This window comes from Sphaerodactylus townsendi, linkage group LG02 (assembly GCF_021028975.2).
Source record: "Sphaerodactylus townsendi isolate TG3544 linkage group LG02, MPM_Stown_v2.3, whole genome shotgun sequence".
NCBI classification, from domain to species: domain Eukaryota; kingdom Metazoa; phylum Chordata; class Lepidosauria; order Squamata; family Sphaerodactylidae; genus Sphaerodactylus; species Sphaerodactylus townsendi.
In genome coordinates this window covers 135,908,980-135,921,989 of record NC_059426.1, presented here as the reverse complement: position 1 = coordinate 135,921,989, position 13,010 = coordinate 135,908,980, and the positions used below count along the sequence as shown (strand labels likewise).

At 43.6% G+C, this 13,010-nt stretch overlaps 2 protein-coding genes across 7 annotated transcripts in view; one reads left to right on the top strand and one right to left on the bottom strand.

Annotated features, from left to right (window-relative positions):
- Positions 1-11,428, bottom strand: part of AP4S1 (adaptor related protein complex 4 subunit sigma 1) — a 35,200-nt gene extending 23,772 nt beyond the window's left edge. For 2 of the 3 annotated variants that reach the window (XM_048484727.1, XM_048484725.1), the window contains exon 1: positions 10,171-10,531. The gene's annotated coding sequence lies outside the window, so the exon portion shown is untranslated. Of the gene's footprint in view, positions 1-10,170; positions 10,532-11,278 lie in introns of those variants that run through there. The other variant, XM_048484726.1, reaches the window with a different exon arrangement.
- The window catches only part of STRN3 (striatin 3), a 52,105-nt gene continuing 49,651 nt past the window's right edge, over positions 10,557-13,010 (top strand). The window contains exon 1 of one of the 4 annotated variants that reach the window (XM_048484717.1): positions 10,557-11,150. In XM_048484717.1, the coding sequence (XP_048340674.1) occupies positions 10,818-11,150 (333 nt within the window). In that variant the 5' untranslated portion in view covers positions 10,557-10,817. The remainder of the gene's footprint in view (positions 11,151-13,010) is intronic. The other 3 variants (XM_048484718.1, XM_048484719.1, XM_048484721.1) reach the window with 3 other exon arrangements.

The window sequence follows — 13,010 nt, the reverse complement described above, 5'->3', positions numbered from 1 at the left end:
CCTTATGAGGGCTCAATGGCAAATGTGGAGTTGTCTCTGCATAATAAAACAGCCATGAGCAATGAGTGGCTTAGAGTTGCTATATATTTATATAAATACCAAGGAGGAAAAACAAAATATAAGCCTGTCCTGTATTAATGGATAAAAAACTTCTGTGCTTTATGCTTGGCAGCAGACAGTTATTATAGTGGCGCTGCAAGTAGGTAAAAAGTACAGGAAGTTTACAAGTGGTCTCAACTGGAAAAATCTGAGAACCACTGCCTTATACCTATGAAAGGAGAAAGGCCTTTCAAAGACCCACACACCACAAAGTAACTCTGCATTCCAATTGTAATAGATCATAGGAATGTTTTTAACCATAAGACATTTCTTTTGGGTTCTGGTTTTTTTTCCTTTTCGAACTGGCAGTTTACTGACCCTATGCCACATATACAACATCATACCTCTTCTTGTAGCTAGGTTTAATAATCACAACTGCTAAATAGATTAGCATCCACATTACTTCCAAGATTGTGCACTGAAAGAATTCCATTCTTTGGTAGTTGGCTCACACAAGCAATGCCTTCACATGAACATTGCCAAATGTGTGGCCAAATGTTCAAATGGAAGCTACTGGTCAACATGAATAAATTCATCATAATGAGCATTTGTATATCACTTTGGAGAATGCAAAGAAATTCACATTCATCATCTTGCACTCCCTAATGCAGACCTATAAAATAGGCCACCTTGCAGATATGGAACCACCATGGATAAAAGGAAGTGATTTGCTTAAGGCCATGTAGCAAGTCTATGGAACAGGGGGACACTTGAACCATGATTCATAGCTCAGTCTCTCTCTTAGGCTCATTCTGCACATGCAGAATAATGCACTTTCAAACTGTTTTCAGTGCTCTTTGAAGCTGTGCGGAATAGCAAAATCCACTTTCAAACAGTTGTGAAAGTGGTTTGAAAACACATTATTTTGCGTGTGCGGAAGGGGCCCTAGATTCTCCTTCGTCATTCCTGATTCACACCTTAGTCTCTTAGCTACTCTAGCTGGCTTTTTTGTATTTTGAGGCCTGGGTTACAAATATACAGCATAAAGTAGGACTGAACTACTTTCAATTGTAGGTGCAAGATCCCATGTTTGGATAATTCTCTTTTTAAATGTGGTAAAACAATCATAGGAATCCCATGGCCCAGTGTGGTAAGCTTCAGTACTGCAGTCAAAGTTCTGCTCACAATTTGAATTCGATCCTGGTGCAAGTCAGTTTTAGATAGTCAGCTCAAGGTTGACTCAACTTTCCATCCTTCTGAGATTGGTAAAATGAGTACCCAGCCTTACGAGGGTAAAGTGTAGATGACTGGTTAAAGCAATGGCAAGCCACCCCATAAACAAAGTCTGCCTAGTAAACATTGTGATATAATATCTCTCCATGGGTCAGTAATGACCTGGTGCTTGCACCTTTACCTTTCAAAGTATTCACATTCTCTCCTGCCTGTAACCTGGTGGAACACGCTAAGGCAGGGGTCTTCAAACTATGGCCCTCCAGATGTTCAGGAACTACAATTCCCATCAGCCCTGCCACTTGGCCATGCTGGCAGAGGCTGATGGGAACTGTAGTCCATGAACATCTGGAGGGCCATAGTTTGAAGACCTCTGCGCTAAGGAGATCAGGGCCCTGCGAGATCTACAAGGTTTCTGCAGGGCCTGCAAGATGGAGCTGTGCCGCCAGGCATTTCCATCTGGCCAGCCAGGTTGATTGCTGTATCTGATTCCCATATCACCATCTTGGCCTCAAGTGGTTACAGAAAGGAATGAGTTTTCGCCATCTTGCTGTTATTGTTGGCTGATTTTATTATACTATTGTTATGTACTATTGTTATTTCACTTGTTATTGTACTATTGTTCATATTAGTTTGTTGTTTGCCGCCCTGAGCCCTGCAGGGGAGAGTGGGATATAAATTGAAATATAAATAAATAAAATAAAACAACTTAAAATGGTACAGTCTATTTTAACCCCTTGGACATTCTACCACTTCATTCTGCTGCAGGAGAACACTCAGCCTCACCATTACAAAAGGTTAGTTAAAGTATATAAAAAAAAGTATGTGAAAGTGATTAATATACACTCTTAGTCTGGTGTGTGCCCATGGACATCAGTAAGCCTACACTGTTGCGAAGTGATCAAAGCACTAAACATCCTTAGTTTCATGTCAGTGATAGAACGAGCATTGTGTTTTACTGGCACATCCATACCATTTGAGATACAGCATGGTCATAAAATGTTAAAGGCATGAAACTGTATTAAAATAAGGAAACAAATCAGAATTAAAATGTCAGGGATGGAGGGGTGACAGACGAAAAACTTCAAACTACAAAACAGCATAATAGCCACAAACAAGGAAGCTGAATCAGATGTTGTAGTGACTGATAAACAGATGACTTGCATGTGGAATCATCAAAAGTAAAGGCAATGTAGAAGTGTGGGGGATAATTCATAGGAATTACATGTAAAGCTTTTAATAATACACGACTAGGGCATCTCACTTTGCTCCAGACCTTTGCTTAGAGAAGCATAGTAATAAAGGAAGGTATACCATCTCTAAAGACATATATTGTTGTTCTTATTATAGCTATTAAGTATAAATATATACATGTGTTTTGAGTTTTACTTAATTGTTTTTATCACCATTTACACTAATAACTGCTGCAACATCCTGTGGAAATGAACTCTATTGGTTAATTATATGTTGTGTAAGTACTTCCTTTTGTTTGTTTTAAACTCACTACCTACCAAGTTGAATGTATGAAGCTCTATTTTTTTAAATTGGAGACAGTATTTCTTTTTGTTCTCTGCACTGTATTTTGAAATATATTCTGAATATATATTCTGAAAAAATATTGCCTCATCTCATCTTTTCAGTTTTATACATGCAAAATATTTATAAATAGAACAAATATTTTGGAGGAAAAATATTCTAGCCTGTTCTGTTCAAAAACACAGTATATCTACAGAAAAGAGTGGGTTGTTTGTTTTTCTTTTCTTTCCCCCCCCCAAATTGTATATATTTTACTTGATGACTAGGACTTTTAAACAATAATTTCCTTTTGGAGAGGAAGATGGGCAAAAATGTTGAAAAAAAATAAGTAAACAAATACATTTAAATGAAAATTTACTACAAACCCAAAGCAATTATGTTTCTACTGGCCTATAAATGTAGAGGAACAGTGTAGTATAGCCAGCATGGTGTGGTCATTCGCAAGCTGTACAGTGGTGTTACTTTCCCTGGACAGGGCGTGGGGACTTTCCCCAAGATTTTGCCTCAGAATGAGCAGGATGGAATGACAGGAAGCAAAACTAAAAAAAAAAAAAAGGACTAAGAAGATAGGCCGAGTCTCTCAATAATGATCAGGCACCCTTTCTCTAGAACCTAAGGCTGCAGTACTACACACCCTTGTAGGTGTAAAGTCTCAGCTGACTTACTGCAACCCAGGACAGTTATCAAGGCAAGCGACTAACAAAGGTAGTGTGTGATGACCTTGTATTACTTTATGGTCTCCCATCCAAGTACTATACCTTTCTTAGCTTCTGAAAGCTGACAAGATCACATAGCCTGGGCCATCCAGGGCAGGGCCTACACACTCTTACATGGACACAAACCCCAGTAAACCCCATGAGACTAACTTTTGAGGACTTATGGCTATATGTAGTGTGTTCATAGCTAAGCCTGATGAAATGCAAATCTAAGATGATTTAAATAAGAGGAAAGAGTAATCCCGCAACTTTGCCCCCAGGCACTATGACAGTGATGGTGAACCTTTTCGAGACCAAGTGCCCAAACTGCAACCCAAAACACACTTATTTATCACAAAGTGCCAACACGGCAATTTAACCTGAATACTGGGATTTAGTTTAGAAAAAATGGTTGGCTCCAAGGCGTGCATTACTTGGGAGTAAGCTTGGTGGCAATCAGTGGCTTTGCTTTGAAGCAACCGTGCAATGCTTTGAATGGGTGAATCACGACCCTAGGAGGGTTTAGAAGCAAGCCCCATTGCCAGCAACCGAGCTTACTCCCAGGTAAAGGCTTTAGTCTTTCCCATGAAAATCAGTGGGGTTTAACCACACTTAACAGGGTTACCCATATGTTGTGCCCAGTGGCCCAGGTCAGCCTAGATATGTTTGGGGGGGGGGCCCATTTTCCACCTCCCCCCATGATGAACTCTGTGCATGCATGCCCACAGAGAGGGCTCTGAGTGCCACCTCTGGCACCCGTGCCATAGGTTCGCCACCACTGCACTATAATTTTGGTCATAGTCAGGGCTAATTGATAACAGAGAAGTAATCTGCCCTGTTCACAGTGGCCCTTGGCCAAGCTAAACATTGGGTGTTAACATTATGTATTGTCTTCTGAACAACAGCAAGCAGAATAGAAAGAAGACGTGAGAAGGAAGTTTTGTGGGGGCACAGTTTGTAAGTACGCGTGTGTGTATGATCAATGGATGCAGGGAGCAGACCTGTGTGTCTCTGTGACTGATGGAAGGACTGCGAAAAAATGAAGAGGGATAAGATAAAACTGGATTATGGATTGCCTTCTCCCTTCTGGAAATGGGGGCTTATTTATTTCATCCCACTGGGCAAAATGAAGAAGATACTACCAGTCCCACAACCAGAAGATACTACCAGTCCCAGGAAAATATAACATAGTTCTCCCTTCTCTTTTTCTTCCACTCTTTTTTGCTGTGGGAAGTAAAATTTATCTCCATTTTAAGGCAAAAATAATTTCTTTAATATATTTCAAATGGCCACTCTTCTGTCAGAAATGCCACTCTTCTGAATGAAGAATTCAAAAATTACACATGGCTTGGACATGACTTCATTAAACACCGAGGATACAACAGGTGTGACAGGAGATGACTGCTTTATATTGTGTCCGGATTGCAGAGAGTGGATCATTAAACATCTGAGAAGAGCCTCTTGCTGTTCATAAGCTAAACCTTGACTCTAAACCTGGTATGCTCTTCATTGCTATGAGAGAAATGATCATGTCATGGTTTGTAACCTTACAGGACAGAGGCCAAGCTGGACATTGTGCTTTCCAGTTTTTGACTGGGTCCTGCTGACGTTCACTGACTCAATTAAGGAGTTATACTGGAACTAACTGGAGCTAACGTAGGAGTTATACTGGAGCTAACATCATTGCTGCTGAGAAACAAAATAAAGTGGCTGCCAAAAAATGCATTCTTCCACCTCCATTTAGCCAAGATGGCCCTCTACCTTGATTCTGTCTATCAGATCATATGGATCCAGGTTATGCTTACCTTGAGGCTAAAGTCTTGTGCAGAATCATAGAGTTGGAAGGAGCCATACAGACCATCTATTCCAACCACCTACTCAATGCAGGATCAGCCTAGAACAGTGGTTCTGAACCTTCCTAATGCTGTGACCCTTTAATATAGTTCCTCATGTTGTGGTGACCCCCAACCCTAACATTTATCCATTTTACAGATGGAGAACACTGATGCAGAGAGTCTTAGGTGACCCCTGTGAAAGGGGCGTTCGACCCCCCAAAGGGGTCCCGACCCTCAGGCTGAGAACCACTGGCCTAGAGAGGATCCCTGATAAGTGTTTGTTTAGCTGCTGCTTGAAGACCGCCAGAGAGAAGCTCACAACCTCTCTAGCAAGGTGATTCCACTGCTAAATCACTCTCACTGTAAAACCATTTTTTCCTAATGTCCAGCTGGTACCTTCTGCCCATAATTTCTGCCCATTGTTGTGATTCCTATTCTCCGCTGATAACAGGAACATCTTCCTGCCCTCTTCTAAGAGACAGTTTTACAAATACTTAAAGAGAACAATCACGTCCTCCTCAACCTCCTCTTTCCCAGGCTAAACTTTTCCAAGTCCTTCAGCCTTTCCTTATAGGATGGTTTCCAAGTCCCTGATTAGTAACTGATTTTAACACCTGAAGTGTTCTATAGTATAGTATAGATCCCAGTTACTATCAGAAGTTAGGTGAAGCATGCATATCACACCCATTCTGCAGTCACTCTAGTGGTTACCAATCAGTTACTGGATTCAGTTTAAGGTACTTGTTATCACTACAAAGCCTTTGGATCCATATATTTCCAGGATCATCTCCTCTGCTATGCTCTGCCACAACAGCTTTGATTGATCTGTTATGACTCTTTTCTTGTTGAAAGATGTGCCTATCAAAATGTTGGGGAATAGGGATGTCAGCCTCCAGGGGAACCTGAGAATCCCCCAGAATTACAGCTCATCTCCAGATTTCAGAGATCACTTTGCTGGGGAAAAAATTGCTTTGGAGAGTGGGCTCTATGGCATTGTATACCACTGCGGTCCCTGTCCTCCCAGGCTCCATCCTCAAATTTTCAAAGTTTCTCAACATGTATCAGACAACCCTCCCCTTCCCCCTGCCTGTCCTTTGACAGTAGCCAAAGGGACCTGGCAATCCTATTTGGGAGGCAATTTTTATGAAGGGATTAGAACTATAGTATAATGGAAAGATTTAGAAGAGCAATTTTATAAGGAATAGGATTGTAATGTACTGCCATTTTTATTGTAGGAATCATCTTGCATTTACAGGACTGTCTTCTGCCTTTGTAGTCTACTCTCTGCAAGGTATATCATGCCTTAGTAGGATTGCCAACACCCAGGGGTGGCCTGAAAGTCTCCCTGAATTATCTCCAGACTAAAGAGTTCAGATTCCTTGGGAGGAAGTGGCAGCTTCAGATGGCAAAATCTCATCCACAGGCTCCACTCCCAAATCCCCAAGGATTTCCCAGGCCACAGGTGGCAATGCTATGCCTTAGAAAATTGACATTTCCCTCCCTAATTCTGTGATCTTAGTCCTGTTACAGAGGTAAATTGGAAGTCTTACACTAATTGTTTTTAATATTTTATAATCCATCTTGGGTCTTAGCAAGGTGAGGTATACCATTTTCTGCATTAACATATCATGTCTATACTTTTTGTTTCAAATTTCTGTAATTCTAGTCCAATTTGATGAAGGGAGCTTGGAATCTTGAAAGCTTATAGTCCAAAAATCTTGTTGATCTCTAAGGTGCTTTTGGATTTAAATCTAGCTCTTCTGCACCAGACCAAACACAGCTCATTTCATAAACTGTCTAGTCTAATTATGCTACTTATTAGATGTCATATCCTATTGACTGCCTTGATTTATATTATGTAATCTACCTTGAGTCTCAGTGAGGAAGGTAGACTAGAAATAAAGTAAATAAGGATCTTGGGAAGACATAAAAATGCTGCTGGGAAGCAGGGCTGAGATACGACAGGCAATCACCAGCACATCTGGAGCATACAAAGACACCAATGTTGCCAGTGATCCTCAATGCAAAGAGAAATGTTTTTATTCCTATACTTGGTTGCATAACTTTTAAAAGCAAACTTCTGTAACTAGCTTGATTTGAACCAGCTAGTGAAATCTGGGAAACACTTTAGTAACAGTTGCATGTGGAGAGCATTTCAGCAGCACGGAACAGCCGAGAGCCCTTTGGTGTTCACAGCTGTGATTCAGATTTAAACACCTGTTACTTCTCCGCACCGTCAATCCAACTGCTGAAGTGCAGGTGGTTGCAGATTTATTAAGAAGAGTCTTATGCCAGGCTGGAATATCCAAGACTAAGGCATGGTGCTATATACCTGAACTGGGAACATCAAAAGCACTGAAAAGAATAAAAGCAAGACTTGCCTATGTAATTGTAGGGCACAGAAATGCCTAACCCATTTGTACCTTCCATGTCTGTAAGGAAAAACCGGCCAAACATCTTTGGGCAGTGTGGTAGAATAATTCATCATCAGAACTGTTAAATGCCTTGCCAAAATGACAGGGATTGTTTATAGCTGTTATAAGGATAATACAAAAGAATTATACAGTTTCTGTATTATCAACAGTACAAGAAGTGGTTTTTCCCCCCATTTCTTTTGCTGGCCTGTCCTGGCCTTGTTTATCAAGTTCTTCATTTCTTAAAGACAACATAAAAGTGCTGTTGTATATCCTGCAAGTGTTCCTCCCTGTCTGAAAGAATGGAGCAAATTAGTTGTATTGTAGGAAGGGCGTCCCTGGCATTTCTGAGCCTGTGGGCATCTTCAAATTCTATAACTCAGTGTAGTGTGTGCAACCACAAAATGGCAGCTGCAGCCTACCTTCAGTCACACAGTGAAGACTCCCTGGGCTGGGGCAGCAGCTGCCACGAAAGCAACAATTAAAAAAATATGCACAGGCAATAAAATATCCAGTACCCAATCAGAAGCTGGGCAAATGCCCCACCTGGTCCTGGTCACTTTCAAAAACACTTGGCATGCACCAGAAAATGTGCCTGTGGGTGCCATGGCCCCCAAGGGCACCACCTTAAGGGTGTCTGTTATAAGATTTGGCACTAGGCAAATTGATTTGTTATTGTAGTCTTAAAAGTCTTCTTCTTGCTCCAAAGTAAGTTAGAACTAAAATAATGTTTTAATGGAGTTTACTTGTTATTAGGGGATGATATATTACAAGTGTGATTTTATTGCTTCTAATGTTAGAATTGTAACACCTTTGGTTATATACAATGAACTCTGTATGCATTATTAATTGTTACAAAACTTGATTTAAAGAATAATGTCATAAGATAATTTAGTTAACCATATGTTTAACAAATTATTAGGCTATATGCTCTGATAGTTAAATATTAAAAAAAGAATACTCTCATTTAAGTTCCACAGTCCTTCTACATTTTAATTCCATACCTTCAAAGGAAACGTATAGCTCCTGTCTTACTGTTTTACAATGTATGCATGAAATATTCTTATATATAATTTATATATTTGGCTGTTCTTTTTATCACAAATAGGGCCCGCATGGATGACTGAGTAGTCTACCAAAGGTCAAAGAAGGCATGTTCCCTATGGCTGGCTGATCTCATTTTAAACATCCCAGTGATGGACATTTTAAACATCCCAGTGATACCTTCCCTTGGGGGAATCTTTCCAAAAAACCTCTCCCTCCTTTATGCAGAATATAGCCTTTCTCAATTTAATCCAATACTCATGGTAGTAATTTGATATTACATTGCCAACTGTTCTTACTGTAGTTTCTATTTGCTGCCTTGGCACTTTGGGTGACAGGGTAATCATAAGAACAGAAGCAAAATCATACTGTGTCTCGATTGGGGGGAGGGGGAGTGTGTGTGTGTTGTGCATGGTGGGGGAGGTAGCCCTTTCCTCAGCCTCAAGGAGTCAGCTGTGGACTTGTGAGGTATGTAGCTGCAATGCCAAGAATCTTTTGCTGGCACAACCCACAATCATGGAGACCATTTTAAATGAGCTCATGGAACAGCAAAACAGTAGCAGCCCACTGGAAGGCTAAAAACTGAGCTGAGAAAGGGACTATTATCCAGACAGCATCAAAATGAGAGGGAGTGAAACAGGGAAACCATTCCTGCACATGTTCAGGGGGGGAAATCCCACAGGAAAAATATAAGAGTGGGACATGATAGCCCTTGTATCCATCTACCTTCCACAAAGGGTTGCTGTATAAAATACCACATTAGACATTCATGAGAGGTGATCAGTTTATAGACTAGTCGTTATTTATTTAATCCAGGTTTCAAAAGACAAAAGTCCCTGTAAATCAAACCTTTGACCTACAAACAAGGGAAAGGCACTCTGTACATGCACTTGCCTATGTATTAGTAGTTTGTAATTTCCAGATAGGGTTGCCAACCTCCTGCTGGGGCCTGGAGATCCCCCGGAATTACAACAGATTTCTAGACGACGGAAACCAGTTCTCCTGGAGAAAATGGCTGCTTTGGAGGATGAATTCAATGGCATTTATATCCCTCTGTATAAAATACCACGTTAGACATTCATCAAAGGTGATCAGTTTATAGACTAGTCGTTATTTATTTAATCCAGGTTTCAAAACACAAAAGTCCCTGTAAATCAAACCTTTGACCTGCAAACAAGGTCAAACGATGCCCTGCATCCCCAAAATTCCCAGGTATTTCCCAACCCAGAGCTGGCAACCCTAACAACAGGTAATCCTTAAGATACCTTTGTCCCCAGATAACTCTTAAGCAGAGCTAACAATACATTAATTCCTTTTTTGAAAAAAAAATTCCACCGAACACATATGAAGCTGGATGGGACTCTCTGGGGCACTTACGAGTGATTTCAGATTCTGCAGGTACGAAGCAAGAAAGCGCTATTTATGGAGAGTAGAAAGCGTGTGAGGCGTTGCACGGGTGAGGCTGGGTGAGGTAACGTGAGTTTCCGAAAGCAGAAGCCACTTGAGTCCCCTCCTTTGCCCGTCCTCCATTCACTTCCTCTCAGCACGCAACGGGAAGGAAACGTAGCCGAAGAACCGTTTTGTGTTTTTTTCTAAAATGGCACAGGACATAGGACTCTCCGGCCTTCCTTCCAGACAGAGTCTGTCAATCTACTGAAGCGCATGCGCACAACCCCACATTCCGGGAGCCTGAGCCAGGCGGGTGCTTTTCCCAGCATGCTCTGCGTTCCCCCATCCCCGGCCTGCCAGTGGGTGGGTGAGCCAGCGGAGCGAGTCTGGCCAGCCGATGATGGAGCTGAGACTGTAATGGTGGCCGGAGGCGGCGGCAGGAGCAGCGGCAGCTGCTCTAGGTCGGCGCTGCTCTGACACCGGGCTGTTCTTCCCTCTGCGGGGCCTCGGCCTTCCTCCGCGGGCAGGTCCCCTCCCCTTCCCTTCGCCTGCGCCGCTCATCACGCCTCCCTTCCCCGCCCAGGACTCGGGAACACTCCAGGCAGGAGGACAGGGAGGGGGACTCCCGACAGACAATGGACGAACATCCCGCAGCCGGCGGGGGGATCATGGCCTCGGCCGCCCCGAGACCTCCACAACAGCCGCCACCGTCCTCCGGGGGAAGCACCAACTCGCAACTGCTCAACCAAGGCTGTGCGGGGCCGGGCGGCGGAGGGGGACCGCCGCAGCAATCTCAAGGCCCGGCTTCAGCAGCCCAGGAAGCGGTGGGGCCGGGCGGCGGCGGCACGTCAGAGCTCTCCCGGCCGCAACACTACACCATCCCGGGGATCTTGCACTACATCCAGCACGAGTGGGCCCGCTTCGAGATGGAGCGCGCCCACTGGGAGGTGGAAAGGGCTGAGCTCCAGGTGGGTCCGAGCCGGCGATCGGGCTGTATAGGGACAAAGACTAGCGGAAGACCGGGCGGGTGTGAGTCTTAACGGGGCTCAGCGAAGGAAGGGCCGGTGTCCCGGGGCCGGTGCGAGGGAAAAGCTACCTGTGTGTGGCGGGTCCCGGCGAGGCGTGGCGTAGCGGGCGTCACTGGGCACAGCCCCCTCGCGGCTCCCGGGGTTGGGCTGCTTTCCCTGGGGCAGCCATTTTGGTTTCCAGCATGGCGCCCGCCTGATTTGGGCCTGTCAAGCTGGGTTGGGGGGAGGGGGCGGTGTGGCCGCCGTCTTTTGGGCCCTGGGACTTCCTACTGAGTGGAGGGGTCGTGACTCCCTTTGCGTCAGGGTCTCTTTCGGGTGTCTCGGGACCCGTTAGGGGCTGCTGGACGTAATCGGAGGGGACGTAATCGGAGCCCGCCAGTTCATCGTCCCTGATGGCATTCTCGCGTGTTGCTCCAGGAATGCAAGTCACACCTGTCGTGGTCATGTTTGCCCGCTTTCTTTCAAGGCAGGGGAGGCGTGGCCGTTCCCCCTTTCAGTGCTCACGTGGGTGACACAAGGAAAAGGGCCCTAACATTTAACGGCCTCAGAGTGCCCAAAGACGTGAAGAGGGCACTAAATGTTACAGCCCATTTCCTTGTGTCACCCACGTGGGCACTGTAAACACACGTGTCCCCAGAGACGTGGAGAGGGCACTAAATGTTAGGGCCTATTTCCTTGTGTCACACCTGAGGGCACTGTAAATGCATGCCCCCAAAGATGTAAAGAGGACACTAAATGTTAGGACCCGTTTCCTTTTAATTGCTTCATTTTAGATGTGCTTCTGGTGCACACCTTTTAAAAGGAAGTGGGTGCTAGCAGTGACTGTCAGATACACACATTACACACAGGCTTGTCAAGAGGCTGGGATTGGTTGTGGCTCGCTGCCTAATACACATTAGGCGGCGAATCTCATTTTGCTGGTGTTGGATTGTTGCCAGTGTTGGGTTCATAGGTATGACATAAAGTTGGCCACCAGTATGGAATAAGGGGGTAGGGTTGCCAGCTCCAGGTAGTGAAATTCCTGGATGTTTGTGGGTAGAGGGTGGGGAGAACAGAGAACTCAGTGAGCTATAGTGCCATAGAATCTATCCTCCAAAGCATCAGTTTTCTCCAGGGAAAGGGTTTCTAATTTGGAGATGAGCTGTAATTCCCATGGCATCCCCAGTGTGAAGACTTTCATATATCTTTGCAATTTATATTTATCTTTGGAACTGGTGGACTTAAGCTGTGACTTGCACCTCTTTTAGTGACGTAAAAATAAACTAGCACCTCTGTATCTTGATTTTATCCTTAGCTTTTTCCAACTTAATATAGTGTACATTTCACACCTTTGCTGTTTTATTCTCACAACAACCCCATGAGATAGGTTATGCTGAGAGAAACAGTGACTGGCCTGAGATTAGCTGAGCTCCATGATGACTGAGTGGGGTTTCCCCATTAACCACTATTCCACTGTCTGTATAAGAAGTATCCTATAATTGGGCTTTGTGTGGACCATGGAATGGGTTCTTATAATAACCAAAGTATTTGCTTAGTACAGAACTCATAGTGAGACTGATGCTGCATATTTATAGGTAAATGATGTGTTTTCTGTCTCAGTAGAATCAAGACAAATTTTAATCTGGAATTCCTGGTTCTGTCATCAGCTTGTAAAGATTTTTCCAAGACTGTAGAACCTCTCCCTCATAGTTTTCTAATTAGAAAAAATAGGAATGATAGTATGCTGTCTTACAGGAGACGTGTGAGGGCAAACACTTATGAGATCTGTGATATTTAAGACAGTGGTATTTTCAAAGAATT